This window comes from Harpia harpyja, chromosome W (genome assembly GCF_026419915.1).
Source record: "Harpia harpyja isolate bHarHar1 chromosome W, bHarHar1 primary haplotype, whole genome shotgun sequence".
NCBI classification, from domain to species: domain Eukaryota; kingdom Metazoa; phylum Chordata; class Aves; order Accipitriformes; family Accipitridae; genus Harpia; species Harpia harpyja.
The window spans coordinates 34631946-34648188 of NC_068968.1; the positions used below are offsets into that span (position 1 = coordinate 34631946).

The window sequence follows — 16243 nt, forward strand, 5'->3', positions numbered from 1 at the left end:
CTCAGAGAGAAGGCTTCTGAAAGGTTAATATCCTTTGTAAAGCTACCTAGCTAGTTCTGAAACACTTGGAGTATTACCTAAGTGGGGGGGGAATGTTGGGATAATTGCTCAATCGAATATTACTGTGTCGTGGTTTAACCCCAGCCAGCAACTAAGCACCACGCAGCTGCTCACTCACTTCCCTCCCACCCAGTGAGATGGGGGAGAATATCGGGAAAAGAAGTAAAACTCGTGGGTTGAGATAAGAACGGTTTAATAGAACAGAAAAGAAGAAACTAATAATGATAATGATAACACTAATAAAATGACAACAGCAATAATAAAAGGATTGGAATGTACAAGTGATGCACAGTGCAATTGCTCACCACCCGCCGATTGATGCCCAGTTAGTCCCTGAGCGGCAATCCCCCGCCCCCACTCCCCCCAGTTTCTATACTAGATGTGACATCACATGGTATGGAATACCCTGTTGGCCACTTTGGGTCAGCTGCCCTGGCTGTGTCCTGTGCCAACTTCTTGTGCCCCTCCAGCCTTCTTGCTGGCTGGGCATGAGAAGCTGAAAAATCCTTGACTTGAGACTAAACATTACTTAGCAACAAGTGAAAACATCTGTGTGTTATCAACATTCTTCTCATACCTAACTCAAAAACATAGCACTATACCAGCTACTAGGAAGACAATTAACTCTATCCCAGCTGAAACCAGTACATACTGTTAATAATTGTTTTTCCAATATGTTTTTTGATTTTTTAGAACTCCGAAATTATATTGACTTCCATAGTTTTATGCTGTAACAGGGAGTTCTTGTCTCCATACCTTCTCAGAAAACCTTTTTTTGCTCTACAATATAGTAAAATCCTCATCTAATTTATCCATTTTCTTATGCTAAAATTGTTATTAAAAATAAATTAAATTGCAATGTACTTTCTCTTGCATTCGATGTTATTGAAACAAAGTTGAAAGATAAAAGTTTATAAAAATATTTAAAACCTTTTTGTTCAGTTCCAGGATCATTATAAAATATTATAATCTGATCCCTAGAATTCATTGAGTGTATGCACATGCTGATGATAAAAGCCTGTATTTATCTGAATATAATCTGGTCTGGTTTTCTTCTGGCTTCCCTTTTTAAGATGTTTTAACTGTGGTGGTGGTAGAACATATTTTATTATGCAGGCTTTTACTGAAAACATCTGTATACAGTGCATTGTTTTTCTAGATATTTTCATATTAAAAAGGGAAAGAAAACCAGATGAACTTTAGGTAGCACTTTTTTTTTTTTCCTTTTAACAGTAATGGTACAGCATTTATAGTCCCATTGTCAACAAGAGTCACTTGTATAGACACCCTGTCAACAAGGGACAGTTTGTACAAATTTCAGATTATTTCAACCTTCTGTTTAATAATCTACAGTTACATCAATATAGCATCTTAGAGTAAATGTAATTTGCAACTTTATTTTTATATATAAATATATATACACACCCACGCACAGTTTGTATATCAGTACTGCTTGTTTCTGTACGCTTCTAGGCAAATAACAAATCTATGGATAAAGGAAAAGCTGTAGAGGATATCAGAGGGGAGGGAAAGTAGTGCTTGATTTGGGGTCTGTCAACTGATAAATCCATCTTTGAAATGTATTGCTCTTTGTGGTTGTCAGTTGTAAATAATTTTTGTGTTTGCAGAGCTAGTTTACTATAATCACTCTTCCTAGATGTCAGATGTTACTACTCCTACTAAATCCTAGTGTTAGGGGAAAAGTTCTTAGTAATTGATATGCCAGATGAGTCTGTAGGATACTTTCATGCAGATTTGGAATTTGAGTGGCTGAATTTTCATACCTCAGGAAAGTGAAAATGTCCAACACAAACTAAAAGCAGGTGTATATTTTTATATTCCCCCTGTTATTTAGGAGATATTTTAACATTTATTATCTTGGGGGGAGGGGGGGTGTACAGAAGACTTACATAGGGTCACCCATTTTATTCATATGATAAGAATTATGGAATCTAAATAACAGACCTGCCTCATCCAACTTGTTAGTGCCAAAACCATTATACTACTTCAGCTGAAATGTATGTCAGCAATTCTGAATTGAGTTATGGAAATCAAAATATTACATACCAAGAAATCTCTTCAACTGACATATTTCCTTTCAGAATTACTTTGTTCAGAGAAGTCTCATGTGGTTTACAATTAAGGGTTTACAGAGGGGATTAAACTGGTTCATGAGGAAAATGCATAATCTGTGCTCTGAGTGTACGTGCTGATTTTTCCCTTCTTTTGCCTTTATGCTGAAAAAAAAAATAATTAAATATAGCTCTGTTTTCTTGTCTTGATATTGTGTCTTCCTCCTTACCCTGATAGCATGATTGTACTATTATCATTAAAACTAGTACGATGACTGACAATTTGTAGGCCTTGCTGGTTTTAACCCATCATTTAACCTTTCTTGTGTGAAACTCTCCAAAATAATTAGAACAGTATCATACAAAGTATTCATCCAACTTGCACATTGTTTTTCATAAGTGTGTTCTGACCTAAGAAAGAAAACACACTGAGGTTTGGGGTTTTTTTTGTAAGCAAAACACTTGGGCTGGTGAGTAGTTGTAGCTGATGGTTAATCAGAAGAATGTTCTTTAAATGAAACCTGCAACTGAGCTGTTGGTGACCTGTGCAGTCAGGTGTGGGGGCAACCAGTTCCTAACTGGCAGGCTGTGATGCTTTTCTAAAAGATACTGGTAGTCTGTAAAGGCTCTTCTAGTGTGTTCTGGATGTGTCAGTTTGGATCAAAAAAAGCTACCTGTGTTTTATTTGCGATATGAAAGAACAAAGTAGTGGTTTTAGAATTGGTTCACTAAACTGTTATTAAAAAGTCTGACTTTCAGAAGTCATACTGAAATATTTTGAAGTGACTTAGCAGTTTCTCATTTTAAATTGCTCAAATACTAAACTCTAGTGCTATCAACAGTATTACCCTCAAAAGTTGATTGTTTCCTAAGTCATCTTATGTACATCCTTCTAACAAGGAATTTCCATTCTTCCTTAACAGTATGGCTTATTGTTACTTAGTATGTCAGAAGCACATTACAAATTTCTTTTGTGTGGAACATGGCATTCTTAGAATTATAAATATGAATGACAACAGCACATTTAATGCTATCATGTAAATATTCCAAATCCTTAATATGGAAAATTATCAAGAAAAAAAATCAACCCACAAATTTCAAAACCTTTTATTACAAAATTTTATTACAAAAAAAAATATAAGCTTTATATTTTTCTGGTTTATTTTAATAAGGTAAACAAGACTTCAAAAACTGTTACATATGCTTTAAAGTTCAAGATGTTCTCAAAGTATATCAACTGATCTTCAGAAAATCTCATTTTATCCCTCCTTATTAATGCCTTTAGAGCTGTCAGTGTGAAACTGACATGTAAAAAATTCAGAATACTAATTTTAGGAAAATTTAAGTTTCATTTCCTTTCTGTGAAAATCTGAAGTGTTGAATTTGTGGAAGTTACTTGGCTTAGTTTACAGAAAATGTTTGAACTGCTGAATCAGCTTTTCACTTCAGTAGTCTTGTGTCCTTAGGTTCAGAAACACTGCTTTAAGTGTTTGCAAATGCATTGTGACTTTAAAAGGATTAGGAAGCCTTTTTCCTTCTAAGAGGTGTGTCTTTGTTGGTGTAGTAGTGATTGGGGACAGATCATTCCAATAAAATGCTAACTAACTGGTAGAAAGCCAAAACTTGTGTGTTGTTTCATTTTTCTTTGTAAATATAGCTACTTAACAAAAAATGAAACTAAAATGTCTATACGTTATTTTACAATTTCAGTTTGCCATTGTGACTGACCAATAAACCCCTACGATGGAAGAAGGCTCAGTGGAGATGGGCAAGGGCAATGTGCCCATGAAGCTCAGAGAATAATGCAGGTTGTGACTGACCATGGCTGATGCAAAGCAAGCTGGCTTTTAGATAAGCAGCTATCCTAGCTGAGTGGATCAACTGGTGGTGTAAATGTTTCTCCCTGAGTTCATTAAGAGTGTGAATATCTCCCTGAGTTAGCAAGAGCAGCATGGGGGGAATGAGTATTTGGTTCAGTCCAACACAGAGTATAGAAACTACACAACTAACAAAAGAATTTCGAAGAGAGCAACAGGCTTGAGCTGGCTTCAACCTATGTATTCCTTCCCTGTGACTGGGGACACCCAGCATTGTGACGGTGAGCATATTATAGAGACCAGTAATGGGGATCACATTGGTATTGTGATTGAACTGTGTATTGCAATTGCTATATTTTGCTAAGTGTAACTTACACTTGTATTGTGATTTCAGTATATCGCTGGATCACTCTGCTAAATCAGAAATCCCGTTTAACATCAACTGTCTTCAAAAAAGTAAATTTTATATTAAACATTGTGCCCTCCATGGGTGGAATATATAAAAGAGCCTGGTCAGAGACCATTGGACTCTGGCAGCTATGGATTGCAAATCTGAAAAAAACCCCACATATAATACATACAGATGTTATGAAATATTTGCAACTTCCTGGATGACAAGTCAACAGCTTACTGGAAAAGGGTATTTTAATTAAGTGCTGATGTTTTTCATGTGTGTGTGGTTGGGGTTTTTTTGTTGTTTGTTTAGTATAAAAGTATAATGCTAGATTACAGTTGATTCTCTCTAAACCATAATCTCTCATCTCATCTGGAGGAAAAAAAGTTAATTTCTTTTGCATGTGTACACAGTCCTTGTGAGACTGAATATGGAAGTGTATTTTAAACTATAGTGAAATATTTTTGATGTCTTTTGGTATAAATAGTTAGGCAAGCTAATTGCTTCCTATTGTTTCTTCAAATGTGTTTTAAACCTTGAATATTGTTCCTGTGCTACTGTTCACCATTACTGTGTATATAATGGGTAGATTTCAGGAAGAGATGAAATATGGAAAAACTGATTAAGTTCCTTTAAATGGATATTTAAGTTTAATTTCACAAATTCTTACTGCTTCCTGACTGAATGTCTAAAAAGTTAGTTCTTCTAAATATAGCACATATCTTTCCAAAAACTACAAATTGCCAAATACTTGGTTAAACTAGAAACACCAGAAAATAGTATTTAATTTTGTTTGTGTTTCTATTGCTCTTTGTTCCTTAGAATATTCCTCTGCATTGATCTAATATTCCTAGGAGTTAGTGGATGTGATTCATGGAAGAATTGGCAAAGTGTTAGTAGATGTAAATGCAAGTTTCAGCATAGCACTTGTACTATACCTCAAGGCATATCCTTGTATATTCAGTTGTTCATTAAGGCACAAACATAAGGTAAACCTTTTCCCACAGCTGGGTCACTAGTTAGGGGCATTCCTCTGTTTTTTACCCTTTTATCAAAATTAACAGCAGGTTCCAAAGCCGCTGTTGGGAAGGAAAAAAGTGAAAGGGAGAAGGCTACCGATGATTGACAGATTACAGAGAACATGATTATAGCAATCACATTTCTTAAGGAAACCAGGCTAAAAGGATGAGCTGACCTAACCTGTTGTTTTAGCCATGTCCAGCATTGAAATGAATGGATTAATTAGGAGAAATGTTTGCTGTCCAGAAACATTAGTCTGAAATAGTTGATCTGTAATTCTTCAAAATCTTAGGTGATGTCGTGGTTTAACCCCAGTCAGCAACTAAGCACCACGCAGCCGCTCACTCACTTCCCCCCCACCCAGTGGGATGGGGGAGAAAATCAGGAAAAGAAGTAAAACCCGTGGGTTGAGATAAGAACGGTTTAATAGAACAGAAAAGAAGAAACTAATAATGATAATGATAACACTAATAAAATGACAATAGTAATAATAAAAGGATTGGAATGTACAAGTGATGCACAGTGCAATTGCTCACCACCCGCTGATTGATGCCCAGTTAGTCCCTGAGCAGCAATCCCCCGCCCCCACTCCCCCCAGTTTCTATACTAGATGTGATGTCACATGGTATGGAATACCCTGTTGGCCACTTTGGGTCAGCTGCCCTGGCTGTGTCCCCTCCCAACTTCTTGTGCCCCTCCAGCCTTCTTGCTGGCTGGGCATGAGAAGCTGAAAAATCCTTGACTTTAGACTAAACATTACTTGGCAACAACTGAAAACATCAGTGTTATCAACATTCTTCTCATACCTAACTCAAAAACATAGCACTATACCAGCTCCTAGGAAGACAATTAACTCTATCCCAGCTGAAACCAGGACAGGTGATAACAAGTGTCTGTAACTTAAATCTTGGAAAAGACTTTAAAGCACTCTCCTCCCATATCTACCTAATCTAGAGGAATGTGATTACTAAATGTTTCAGGAATCTGAATTTAGGTGTAGCGAATCACCAATGACTTTTGCAGATCTTCTATAAACTAATGACTTAACAAATTGGTAGTTTGAGTGTTGCAATAGAATCTGTAGGGTTTTTACCTTTTAAGTATTAAGATTTTTTCTACAGTTTTTTTAACGTATCTGTAGAGAAGGAATTCTGATATGTGCATGTGAAGCATTTTGGTTTGTTTTCTAACAAATGGAAGTAGTTGGTTTGTGCTCTACCTCTGGTGAAAGTAGTGCAGTTTCTTCTGCTTTCAGGCATGTTTTTTATAGTAGTAGTATGGTAGGTTGACCCCGGCTGGGCGCCAGGTGCCCACCAAAGCCGCTCTATCACTCCCCCTCCTCAGCTGGACAGGGGAGAGAAAATGTAACAAAAGGCTCGTGGGTCAAGATAAGCACAGTTTAATAAAGTGAAAGCAAAGGAAAACAAATTATTTTATTCTCTACTTCCCATCAGCAGGCAACGTCTGGCCACTTCCTGGGAAGCAGGGCTTCAGTACTCGTAGTGGTTGCTCCAGAAGACGAAAACGCCCCCCCTTCCATCTCCCTTTACTTAGCTTTTATATCTGAGCTGACATCATATGGTATTTCCCCCCCCAAAAAAAAGAAACGGGGGGAAGAGTGTGATTCCACCCCTCGCCTCTGTGCATCACATATTTAAGAATTATCATTAAAATCTACATTCATCACACAAAACCTACACAGTTTTCACAAACATCACTCACATCAACAAAAAAAAGAATTCTCCACACCAAAATCAAAATAATATCATCACAACACCAAAAAAAGTGGACAATTTACACGCAATCCACCCCTCGTCCCTTCACCACAATTACAACAACAAAAATTCCCCACTTGTCATGCAGCTCTTAACTCTCTATCTGTGTTCACACCATGTTTTGCCCCTTACCTCTCTCAGTTACTATCCTTATCTTGAATTCCTCACATTCCCGGGTTTCCACACCAAAAAGACTGTGGTGGGTTAACCCTGGCTGGACACCAGGTGCCCACCAAAGCCATTCTATCACTCCCCCCTCCTCAGCTGGACAGGGGAGAGAAAATATAATAAAGGGCTCGTGGGTCGAGATAAGGACAGGGAGAGATCACTCACCAATTACTGTCACAGGCAAAACAGACTCAGCATGGGGAAAATTAATTTATTACCAATCAACCAGAGTAGGGTAATGAGAAACAAAACCAAATCTCAGAACACCTTCCCTCCACCCCTCCCTTCTTCCTGGGCACAGCTTCACTCCCGGATTCTCTACCTACCCCCCCCCAGCGGCACAGGGGGAGAGGGAATGGGGGTTATGGTCAGTTCATCACACGTTGCCTCTGCTGCTTCATCCTCCTCAGTGGCAGGACTCCTCACACTCTTCCCCTGCTCCAGCGTGGGGTCCCTCCCATGGGAGACAGTCCTCCACGAACTTCTCCAACGTGGGTCCTTCCCACGGGCTGCAGTTCTTCACGAACTGCTCCAGCATGGGTCCCTTCCACGGCGTGCAGTCCTTCAGGAGCACATTTCTCCAGCGTGGGTCCCCCACAGGGTCACAAGTCCTGCCAGAAAACTTGCTCTGTGGGCTCCTCTCTCCACATATCTGCAGGTCCGGCCAGGAGCCTACTCAAGCACAGGCTTCCTACAGGGTCACAGCCTCCTTCGGGCACCCACCTGCTCCGGCATGGGGTCCTCCACGGGCTGCAGGTGAATATCTGCTCCACCGTGGACCTCCATGGGCTGCAGGGGGACAGCCTGCCTCACCATGGTCTTCACCACGGGCTGCAGGGGAATCTCTGCTCCAGCACCTGGAGCATCTCCTCCCCCTCCTTCTTCACTGACCTTGGTGGCTGCAGGGTTGTTTCTCTTTGTTGTGGTTTAACCCCAGCCAGCAACTAAGCACCATGCAGCCGCTCACTCACTCCCCCCCCACCCAGTGGGATGGGGGAGAAAATCGGGAAAAGAAGTAAAACTCGTGGGTTGAGATAAGAACAGTTTAATAGAACAGAAAAGAAGAAACTAATAATGATAACACTAATAAAATGACAACAGTAATAATAGAAGGATTGGAATGTACAAATGATGCGCAGTGCAATTGCTCACCACCTGCCGATCTACACCCAGCTAGTCCCCGAGCGGCGATTCCCCGCCCCCCACTCCCCCCAGTTCCTATACTAGATGGGACGTCACATGGTATGGAATATGCCGTTGGCCACTTTGGGTCAGCTGCCCTGGCTGTGTCCTGTGCCAACTTCTTGTGTCCCTCCAGCTTTCTCGCTGGCTGGGCATGAGAAGCTGAAAAATCCTTGACTTTAGACTAAACACTACTTAGCAACAACTGAAAACATCAGTGTTATCAACATTCTTCGCCTACTGACCTCAAAACATAGCACCGTACCAGCTACTAGGAAGACAATTAACTCTATCCCAGCTGAAACCAGGACATTCTTACATGTTCTCACTCCTCTCTCTGGCTGCCATATCTATGCCCGCTGCAACTTTTTTCCCTTCTTAAATATGTTATCACAGAGGCGCTACCACTATCGCTGATTGGCTCAGCCTTGGCCGGCAGGAGGTCTGTCTTAGAGCTGGCTGGCATTGGCTCTGTTGCACACAGGGGAAGCTTCCAGCAGCTTCTCACAGAAGCTGCCCCTGTAACCCCCCCGCTACCAAAACCTTGCCACACAAACCCAATACAAGTAGTCATTCTTCCCTATACTAAGCAAAGTTGGTTTTTTTTAAATGAGGTTTTTCTATGTGTATCTGTCTGTGGATGAGTTTGATCTGATACAGAACTTGCATTGAGAATATGAGGAAAAGTATGAGCCTTAATATTTGACTGTCTTCTTGCCTACCCACCCTCTTGTTTACTGAATGTGTCCAGAATAACAGAATATGAAGAGACTTCTCATTGACCATGAAATAAAAAAATATTTTGTTTCACTTCAATGTTTATTTTTACCAGGTCTCAAATCAGACTATACTTTCTGTTTTGTTTTTCAGAGTGATATAATTGAAAGTGCTTCTCCTTTATTTGAGGAAGAACAAATTGGTGATTGGATGGTGGATTAATAAATAGCTGTTGTATTACAAGAGTAAGAAGGTATTTTGGGAGTTGGGAAGAACTGGATTTTCACCCTAGTCTAGCAGCTTTGCTGCTCACTTAAACACAGATGAATGAAGACCCCATTTGGAAAATCACCAGGTCAGCGGTCCAGAGCTGATGCAGGTGAGGTATTACTGAATTTGGGGGTTTTGTTTGTTGTTTTTTAGTGGGTAAAAAAGTGTCCTTATTTTATAGATTTTCTTATATACTCATGGCTTTATGAAGCTGTTACTGTTTGTTTGTGGTTGTGGGGGTTTTTTGTGTTTTTTTTTTTAAGATAAGAATTATTGCTTTGATTATAGAAACTGTGGAATTGAAAGGATATACATAAATTTATTTAAGTTGTACAAACTTAGATATAAGAAGTTGTACTGGTTTTGGCTGGGAGAGAGTTAAATTTATTCATAGTAGCTTGCATGGTGCTAGGTTTTGGATATGTGCTGAAAACACTGTTGATAACACACTGATGTTTTAGTTATTGGTGAACAGTGCTTACACAGTGTCAAGGCCTTTTCTGCTTCTCACGCTGCCCCGCCCCCCCCCCCCCCCCCCCCCGCAGCAAGTAGGCTGGGAGTGCACAAGAAGTTGAGAGGGGACACAGCCAGGACACCTCACCCCAACTGGCTAAAGGGATATTCCAGACCATAGACTAACACTTTAAGGGGAAAAATTATCTTTTGCTCATCTAGGAAATGCTGGAAAATAAACAGTAATGTATTCACCATATATTTATAACTTTCTGTAAATTTTTTAATAATTTTATAGAAATTGATCAGATAATAATTGCAAAAGAGCATCTCAAAAGCACTTCAGAAGGGTTTTTCTAAATGTACACAGAGGTTATTGCTACATTGTGTGTTTCGTAAATTGAAATAATTAGTCAAAGTATTTTAAAGAATTCTTTATTTGCAGAAACTCAAAATGTGAGTAACCACTTAGCCTTTTATGACTGGTTAGGCTAATTCGAAGTTTTGCAGCTCAGTAGACTAATGAATCTCAGTAAATCTTGTGGACTCTGTAGTAAGGATTATCAGCAATGATACAACAAAAAATCAAGTTACCAGTCAGGAATTGTTCTGTATGCTGGTATTTGGTCTTGTATAACCTAGGCCAGACTTTTAGCTGTGCATTCTGTTTTGACTAGTGTGCAGGACAGGGACTAGAAATTATCAATTGCAAGTTTAGAATTCTACATTCCAGCATTTTGCAGATGAAAATGTTGAAAGTGAATACTGTTTGTTAATTCCTCTGTTTAATTATTTGCTTTTTAGTTTAACTTAGCTGAGTAATGTAACTTTCTTTGTAGTTGTTTTCTCTCTTCTGGAATTACTTCATGTTCTTTGGTGGGGAGAAATGATGCTCTTCCTATTTTGTACTGCAAAACTCAGTAGTGAGCTGCACAGTGAAAAACTTTGTAGACACTTGGTGCAGCACATCATCTAACCCTGACCATTGTTTGTTGGTGCTTTCCAAAAAATCTCATGAAACTAACTCAGTTTCATATAAAATTGGGAAAGCTCAATTAATTTTTAAAATACCCAAATGATAGTCCATTATGGTGCTTTTAAATACTTACCCAATTCATTCAGAAGTGAAGCAACTGATATTGGAAGATTTCTTTAAAACCTTTTGGTTTCAAAACCAGACTTTCAAAAACATTTTTACTTGTGACTAGCTTGCATTAATGTTTGCTGTCACTCATTTGAAACATCTAGCGATTTCAAAGATAGTTCCTGAAAGTATTTTTAATAGATAGTTTTAAAGAAGAAACCCAGTGCAGAGTTTTAGACATTTGCTTCAATGACTTTTTATTCAGCCAACTGATATGAGCCATCCTTCTTCTTGATACCACCAGAGTATTTGTGGAAGGAGAATTTTATTTGTAATAGAAAAGAAAGTAGGCTTTGACCTGGTACTTAATATCAGTATGGTTGACTTCTAAGCATTAGCTGGGTACTGTGAGAGTTCAAAAAATTTAGACATTAGGTTTGTAAATGTAACTTTTAGAAGAATTTTCTCTCACAATGTAATTGTGACATACAGTGAACAATAACATTACAGCAGTTTTGAGGTATCACAGTGTGAACTTTATGTAGAGGGTGATATTTGTGAATGAAAATAGGTAATTTTACTTTGTGTTGAGTAGAAAATTTCACTATTTGTCCTCTTAATTAAAAAAAAAATTTAGATGGTCACACTTTCCATTGTTATTTTATTATATTTTATACTATAATTGGCACCTTCATTTTGTACCATGCAAAATCATTATAATTGACACTCAGATTTCTTTAGATGCTATTTTTGCTTTTTAATATCCCTACACAACAGTTAATATTTAGGCCTTTACTTTTTTCTGTATGACGTTTGTTTAATCTTAACTGAGGAGTCCTTAATTTATCCTGTCGTGGTTTAACCCCAGCCAGCAACTAAGCACCACGCAGCCGCTCACTCACTTCCCCCCCCGCTCAGTGGGATGGGGGAGAAAATCGGGAAAAGAAGTAAAACTCGTTGGTTGAGATAAGAACGGTTTAATAGAACAGAAAAGAAGAAACTAATAATGATAATGATAACACTAATAAAATGACAGCGGTAATGATAAAAGGATTGGAATGTACAAATGATGCACAGTGCAATTGCTCACCACCCGCCGATCGACGCCCAGTTAGTCCCCGAGTGGCGATTCCCCCCCGCCCCCCCCCCCTCCCCCCAGTTTATATACTAGATGTGGTGTCACATGGTATGGAATACCCTGTTGGCCACTTTGGGTCAGCTGCCCTGGCTGTGTCCCCTCCCAACTTCTTGTGCCCCTCCAGCTTTCTCACTGGCTGGGCATGAGAAGCTGAAAAATCCTTGACTTTAGTCTAAACACTACTGAGCAACAACTGAAGACATCAGTGTTATCACCATTCTTTGCATACTGAACTCAAACCATAGCACTATACCAGCTCCTAGGAAGACAATTAACTCTGTCCCAGCTGAAACCAGGACAATCCTCATGTCTGATTAATGTAGTATCACTGTCTTTTTGATACACATCTCCAAGTCATATACGTTTGGTCAGTCTCAACTCTTGACATATTTAGTTGTTGTCTAGGCTTGGGTGTTGCCAGCTTCCAACATCTGGATATATATTCCTGAATATATATATTTTCTGACCTTGCTGTTGTTGCTTCTTCTGCTGATCATATTTCATAGGCTGTGGGTAGTTGGCCTTTATTGCTTTTTGAAAAAAAAAAAAACCTTAGGTGGTGATGGAATTATCTGCTGTATGTTTCCTAATTATAGATGTATATTAGGAAAGAGTGTGCCAGGTAGCCATTATTAGGAGACTCCATAACCAACTCTATAATGTTTTTGTTTGTGTGTACTGGAGGTTTTTTAAACATACAACTACTGAGCAGGAAAGACAGAACACTTGTTTATCATTGTAGTTTCACAGATAGTGGTCATATTATTTGAAAAGAACAACAAAAGCAGTAATTGATTCAATTGATTGGAAAATAAAGGATAACACTGAAGATGGAGAAATGAAGGAAAGCCAGACCTGTTTCTTATTTTTTCACAACAGTAGAGTGTGTATCTGCAGCCTCAGTGATTTTGTCAAAATATAGAGCAGCTTTCCAGGACATAGTTTCAGTAGATCAGCCAGCTGCTTTGTGCTTGGCGTTGTGCCTGTGCTTCTAATTAGTGCATGGTTCTCCCCAGTATAGGTGAATCCCTATTTTTTCATTAACATAATCTAATATAATTGTCTGTAAGATAAGTTGTGATTACCCTTGTTGTGTTTACATTTATATTTCATCTTTTTGAGTCTAGTGATCACTTGTTTTATGCTATAGAAGTGTAAGACATGGTCCTTTACAGTTCTTCCTAGCTGTTACCAGTACTGTCCTTGTGAATTAAGAAGAGATCCCACTCCCAGATTCGACTTGCTTAAAAATGCAATGAAATCTTTTGGCAGAGTCGGGAATTCATTTTACCACTCTTCTCCTCGTCCGGTTTCCCAAACTCTTACAGTTGACATTGGGCAATATTAGGTGTGAATAAACATGTCTGTGGAATTTTTAGGTCCCTCAAAGTAATTCTGAAAGAACCATCAGAACAAGGATAATTCTCATGTGATTATATGGTGTTTCCACAGCAGATTCTGAAATATAATTTTTAAATGTCCAGCTTTTGCTGCCTGTCATAAAGACAGGGGATATTCTGAGAAATAAGAAACTGTGGTCTGTTTTGAAGAGTCCATCTAATTTTGATGGACTGAATGGTGAGTACCATCTGATATGACAACAATTAAAAACATTGCTAGTAGCTTTCTCCCATCCTTCTTCCTATTCTCTCCTCCTACCTCCCCCAGTTGAAATGTGTGTACTCCCCCTTAGAGTCCACACCCTCAAAGAATGTTTATTTTATTTCTGTGTTGTTTTACCCTTTTTCTTTCTCTGTGAGAGTAAGGTAGAAGCATTCAGAAACATGGCTCCTAGTTTTGCTATTGAATTTAACAGTATTTTAAGGATACATTAGGCAGAATTAATTCAGGCTCAAAAAACACAGGCCAACTGACAATTAAATGCTTCTTTTGTTCTTGACTGGGAGTTGGGAGTTTGTGTTGACTTTTTATTATGGAAAATATTTAATTTCATATTCATAAGAGATTGAGCCATAAATATTTTCTCCTTCCTCAGATCTATCAAAGTTTGACTCTTTGCTGCTTATTACGAAGAAGCATAAAACAAATCCAATCACTTTGTGTGGGTTTTTTTGTTGCTGTTGTTCAGTATTAACTTCTGTTTTTATATTCATGGCAACTTAGTTGTACAGAGTTTATTTTGAATGATGTCTAAAACATGGAATTTCATGGAATGTGCTAGTTAGAACAGTAGTACTTGTCATTCCATAGTCAGAAGGAGGTAAAGGGTATGAACTTAAATCCATTCAATGGCATTCATGCTATATAGAATCTGATAACTTTCCATTATTGTTCTCTAATTACTGTTAATATCTTTGAAGTCACATTATTGCTTGAGACCAAACCGTGCTTGACCCCAAAACACTTGATACACTAATTTTTCACTTGAAAGATTTGTGTGAACATATTGCCCTTGAAATTGTTGGGAAATTTTTAAATGTCTTTCTTTGAATTGGGCACTTGACAGGGAATGACTAATGCTAATTATGCTTCTATCGCAAGCCATTTAGGTGGTACTAGAGGTTTCAGGATAATTTGTGTAAGCAAAATTGCTGCTTTGCTTGTTATGTTTGGCATTCTCTGCTAAAGGAGATGATCAGCAACATATATGTTAAAAATTAATATATTAAAATATTTTTATTTGCTCTCAAATGTCTTAAGTCATTAAGACATAGTAATACTTACAACATCATACATTTACAAATAAACATATTTGTAAAGAAACTGTACAAGCTGTTTGGAATTCTAAATTGAGAAAGAAAAGTCCTCGGCACACCTGATTTGTTGCCTTAGTAGGATAAGGTTTATGTCTATCTTATGTTGTGAGAGTTTATTTCTTCCTTTAATCTTGGGGGGGGGGGAATTAAATACACAGGACAAAAGATATCCTAAAGCATCAGAACTTTAGTATTTTTAGTATTCCAATTCATCTTTAAATTCCTGTAGGGAAAAGAAAAACAGAACAGCATTTCTATCGTGAATTTGTTCTAATGAGCTTTACCACTTGAAGGAATAGTGCTTGCAGCCATTCAGAGACTGCTTCACATGCAAACATTTTATCTTCACATGGGTCAGACAATATTTCACAAGTAAGAGGAGAAAGTAATGGCGGTCCTTTTTTGGTTAGTAACTATTCCTTTGTGTTGGCAGTGGTGGTTTGCCATATTTTTACCACTGATATATGGTGATATGGTGATTGCATGGTGCGCATCTAATTACTTGTCTAATTACTAATGTTGGAGCATTGGGCTATGATTAACGGGATGAAATTTAACAAGTCAAAATGCCGGATTCTGCACCTGGGATGGAGTAATGCTGGACACAAGTATAGATTGGGAGAGGAGTGGCTGGAGAGCAGCTCTGCAGAAAGGGATCTGGGGGTGCTGGTTGACAGCAGGCTCAATAGGTGTCAGCAGTGTGCCCTGGCAGCCAAGAGGGCAAACCGCATCCTGGGGTGCATTCAACACAGTATAACCAGCCAGTCAAAAGAGGTCATTCATTATCCTGCTGTATTTAGCGTTGGTGAGGCCTCACCTTGAGTACTGTGTGCAGTTCTGGGCCCCACAATTTAAGAAGGATCTTAAGGTCCTTGGATGTGCCCAGAGGAGGGCAACAAAGCTGGTGAAAGGGCTGGAAGGCATGTCCTATGAGGAGCGGCTAAGGACTTTGGGCTTGTCTAGTTTGGAGAGAAGGAGGCTGAGGGGTGACCTCATTGCTCTCTACAGCTTCCTGAGGAGGGGAAGTGGAGAAGGAGGTGCTGATCTCTTCTTCCTGGTATCCAGTGACAGGATGCGTGGGAATTGTTCAAAGCTGTGCCAGGGGAGGTTTAGACTGGACATTAGGAAGCATTTTGTTACCGAGAGGGTGGTCAAACACTGGAACAGGCTTCCTAGAGAGGAGGTCGATGCCCCATGCCTGTCAGTGTTTAAGAGGCATTTGGACAATGCCCTTAATAACATGTTTTAACTTGGTCAGCCCTGAAGTGGTCAGGCAGTTGTGTTGTCCCAAAATGGGGTTCTTCACCCAGTGTGCGAAGAGCCAATAACACACAAAGTCAAGATATTTGTTTGTTTCATGTCTGCGCAGAGATGGG

At 38.9% G+C, this 16243-nt stretch overlaps 1 protein-coding gene across 5 annotated transcripts in view; it reads left to right on the plus strand.

The window, feature by feature from the left end:
• LOC128136243 (spindlin-Z) overlaps positions 1–16243 on the plus strand; it is a 112420-nt gene that overhangs the window by 59222 nt on the left and 36955 nt on the right. For 4 of the 5 annotated variants that reach the window (XM_052775498.1, XM_052775499.1, XM_052775497.1 and 1 more), the window contains one exon: positions 9359–9584. The exons of the other annotated variant lie outside the window; for it this stretch is intronic. In XM_052775498.1, the coding sequence (XP_052631458.1) occupies positions 9533–9584 (52 nt within the window). In that variant the 5' untranslated portion in view covers positions 9359–9532. The remainder of the gene's footprint in view (positions 1–9358; positions 9585–16243) is intronic. 5 annotated transcript variants of the gene reach the window in all.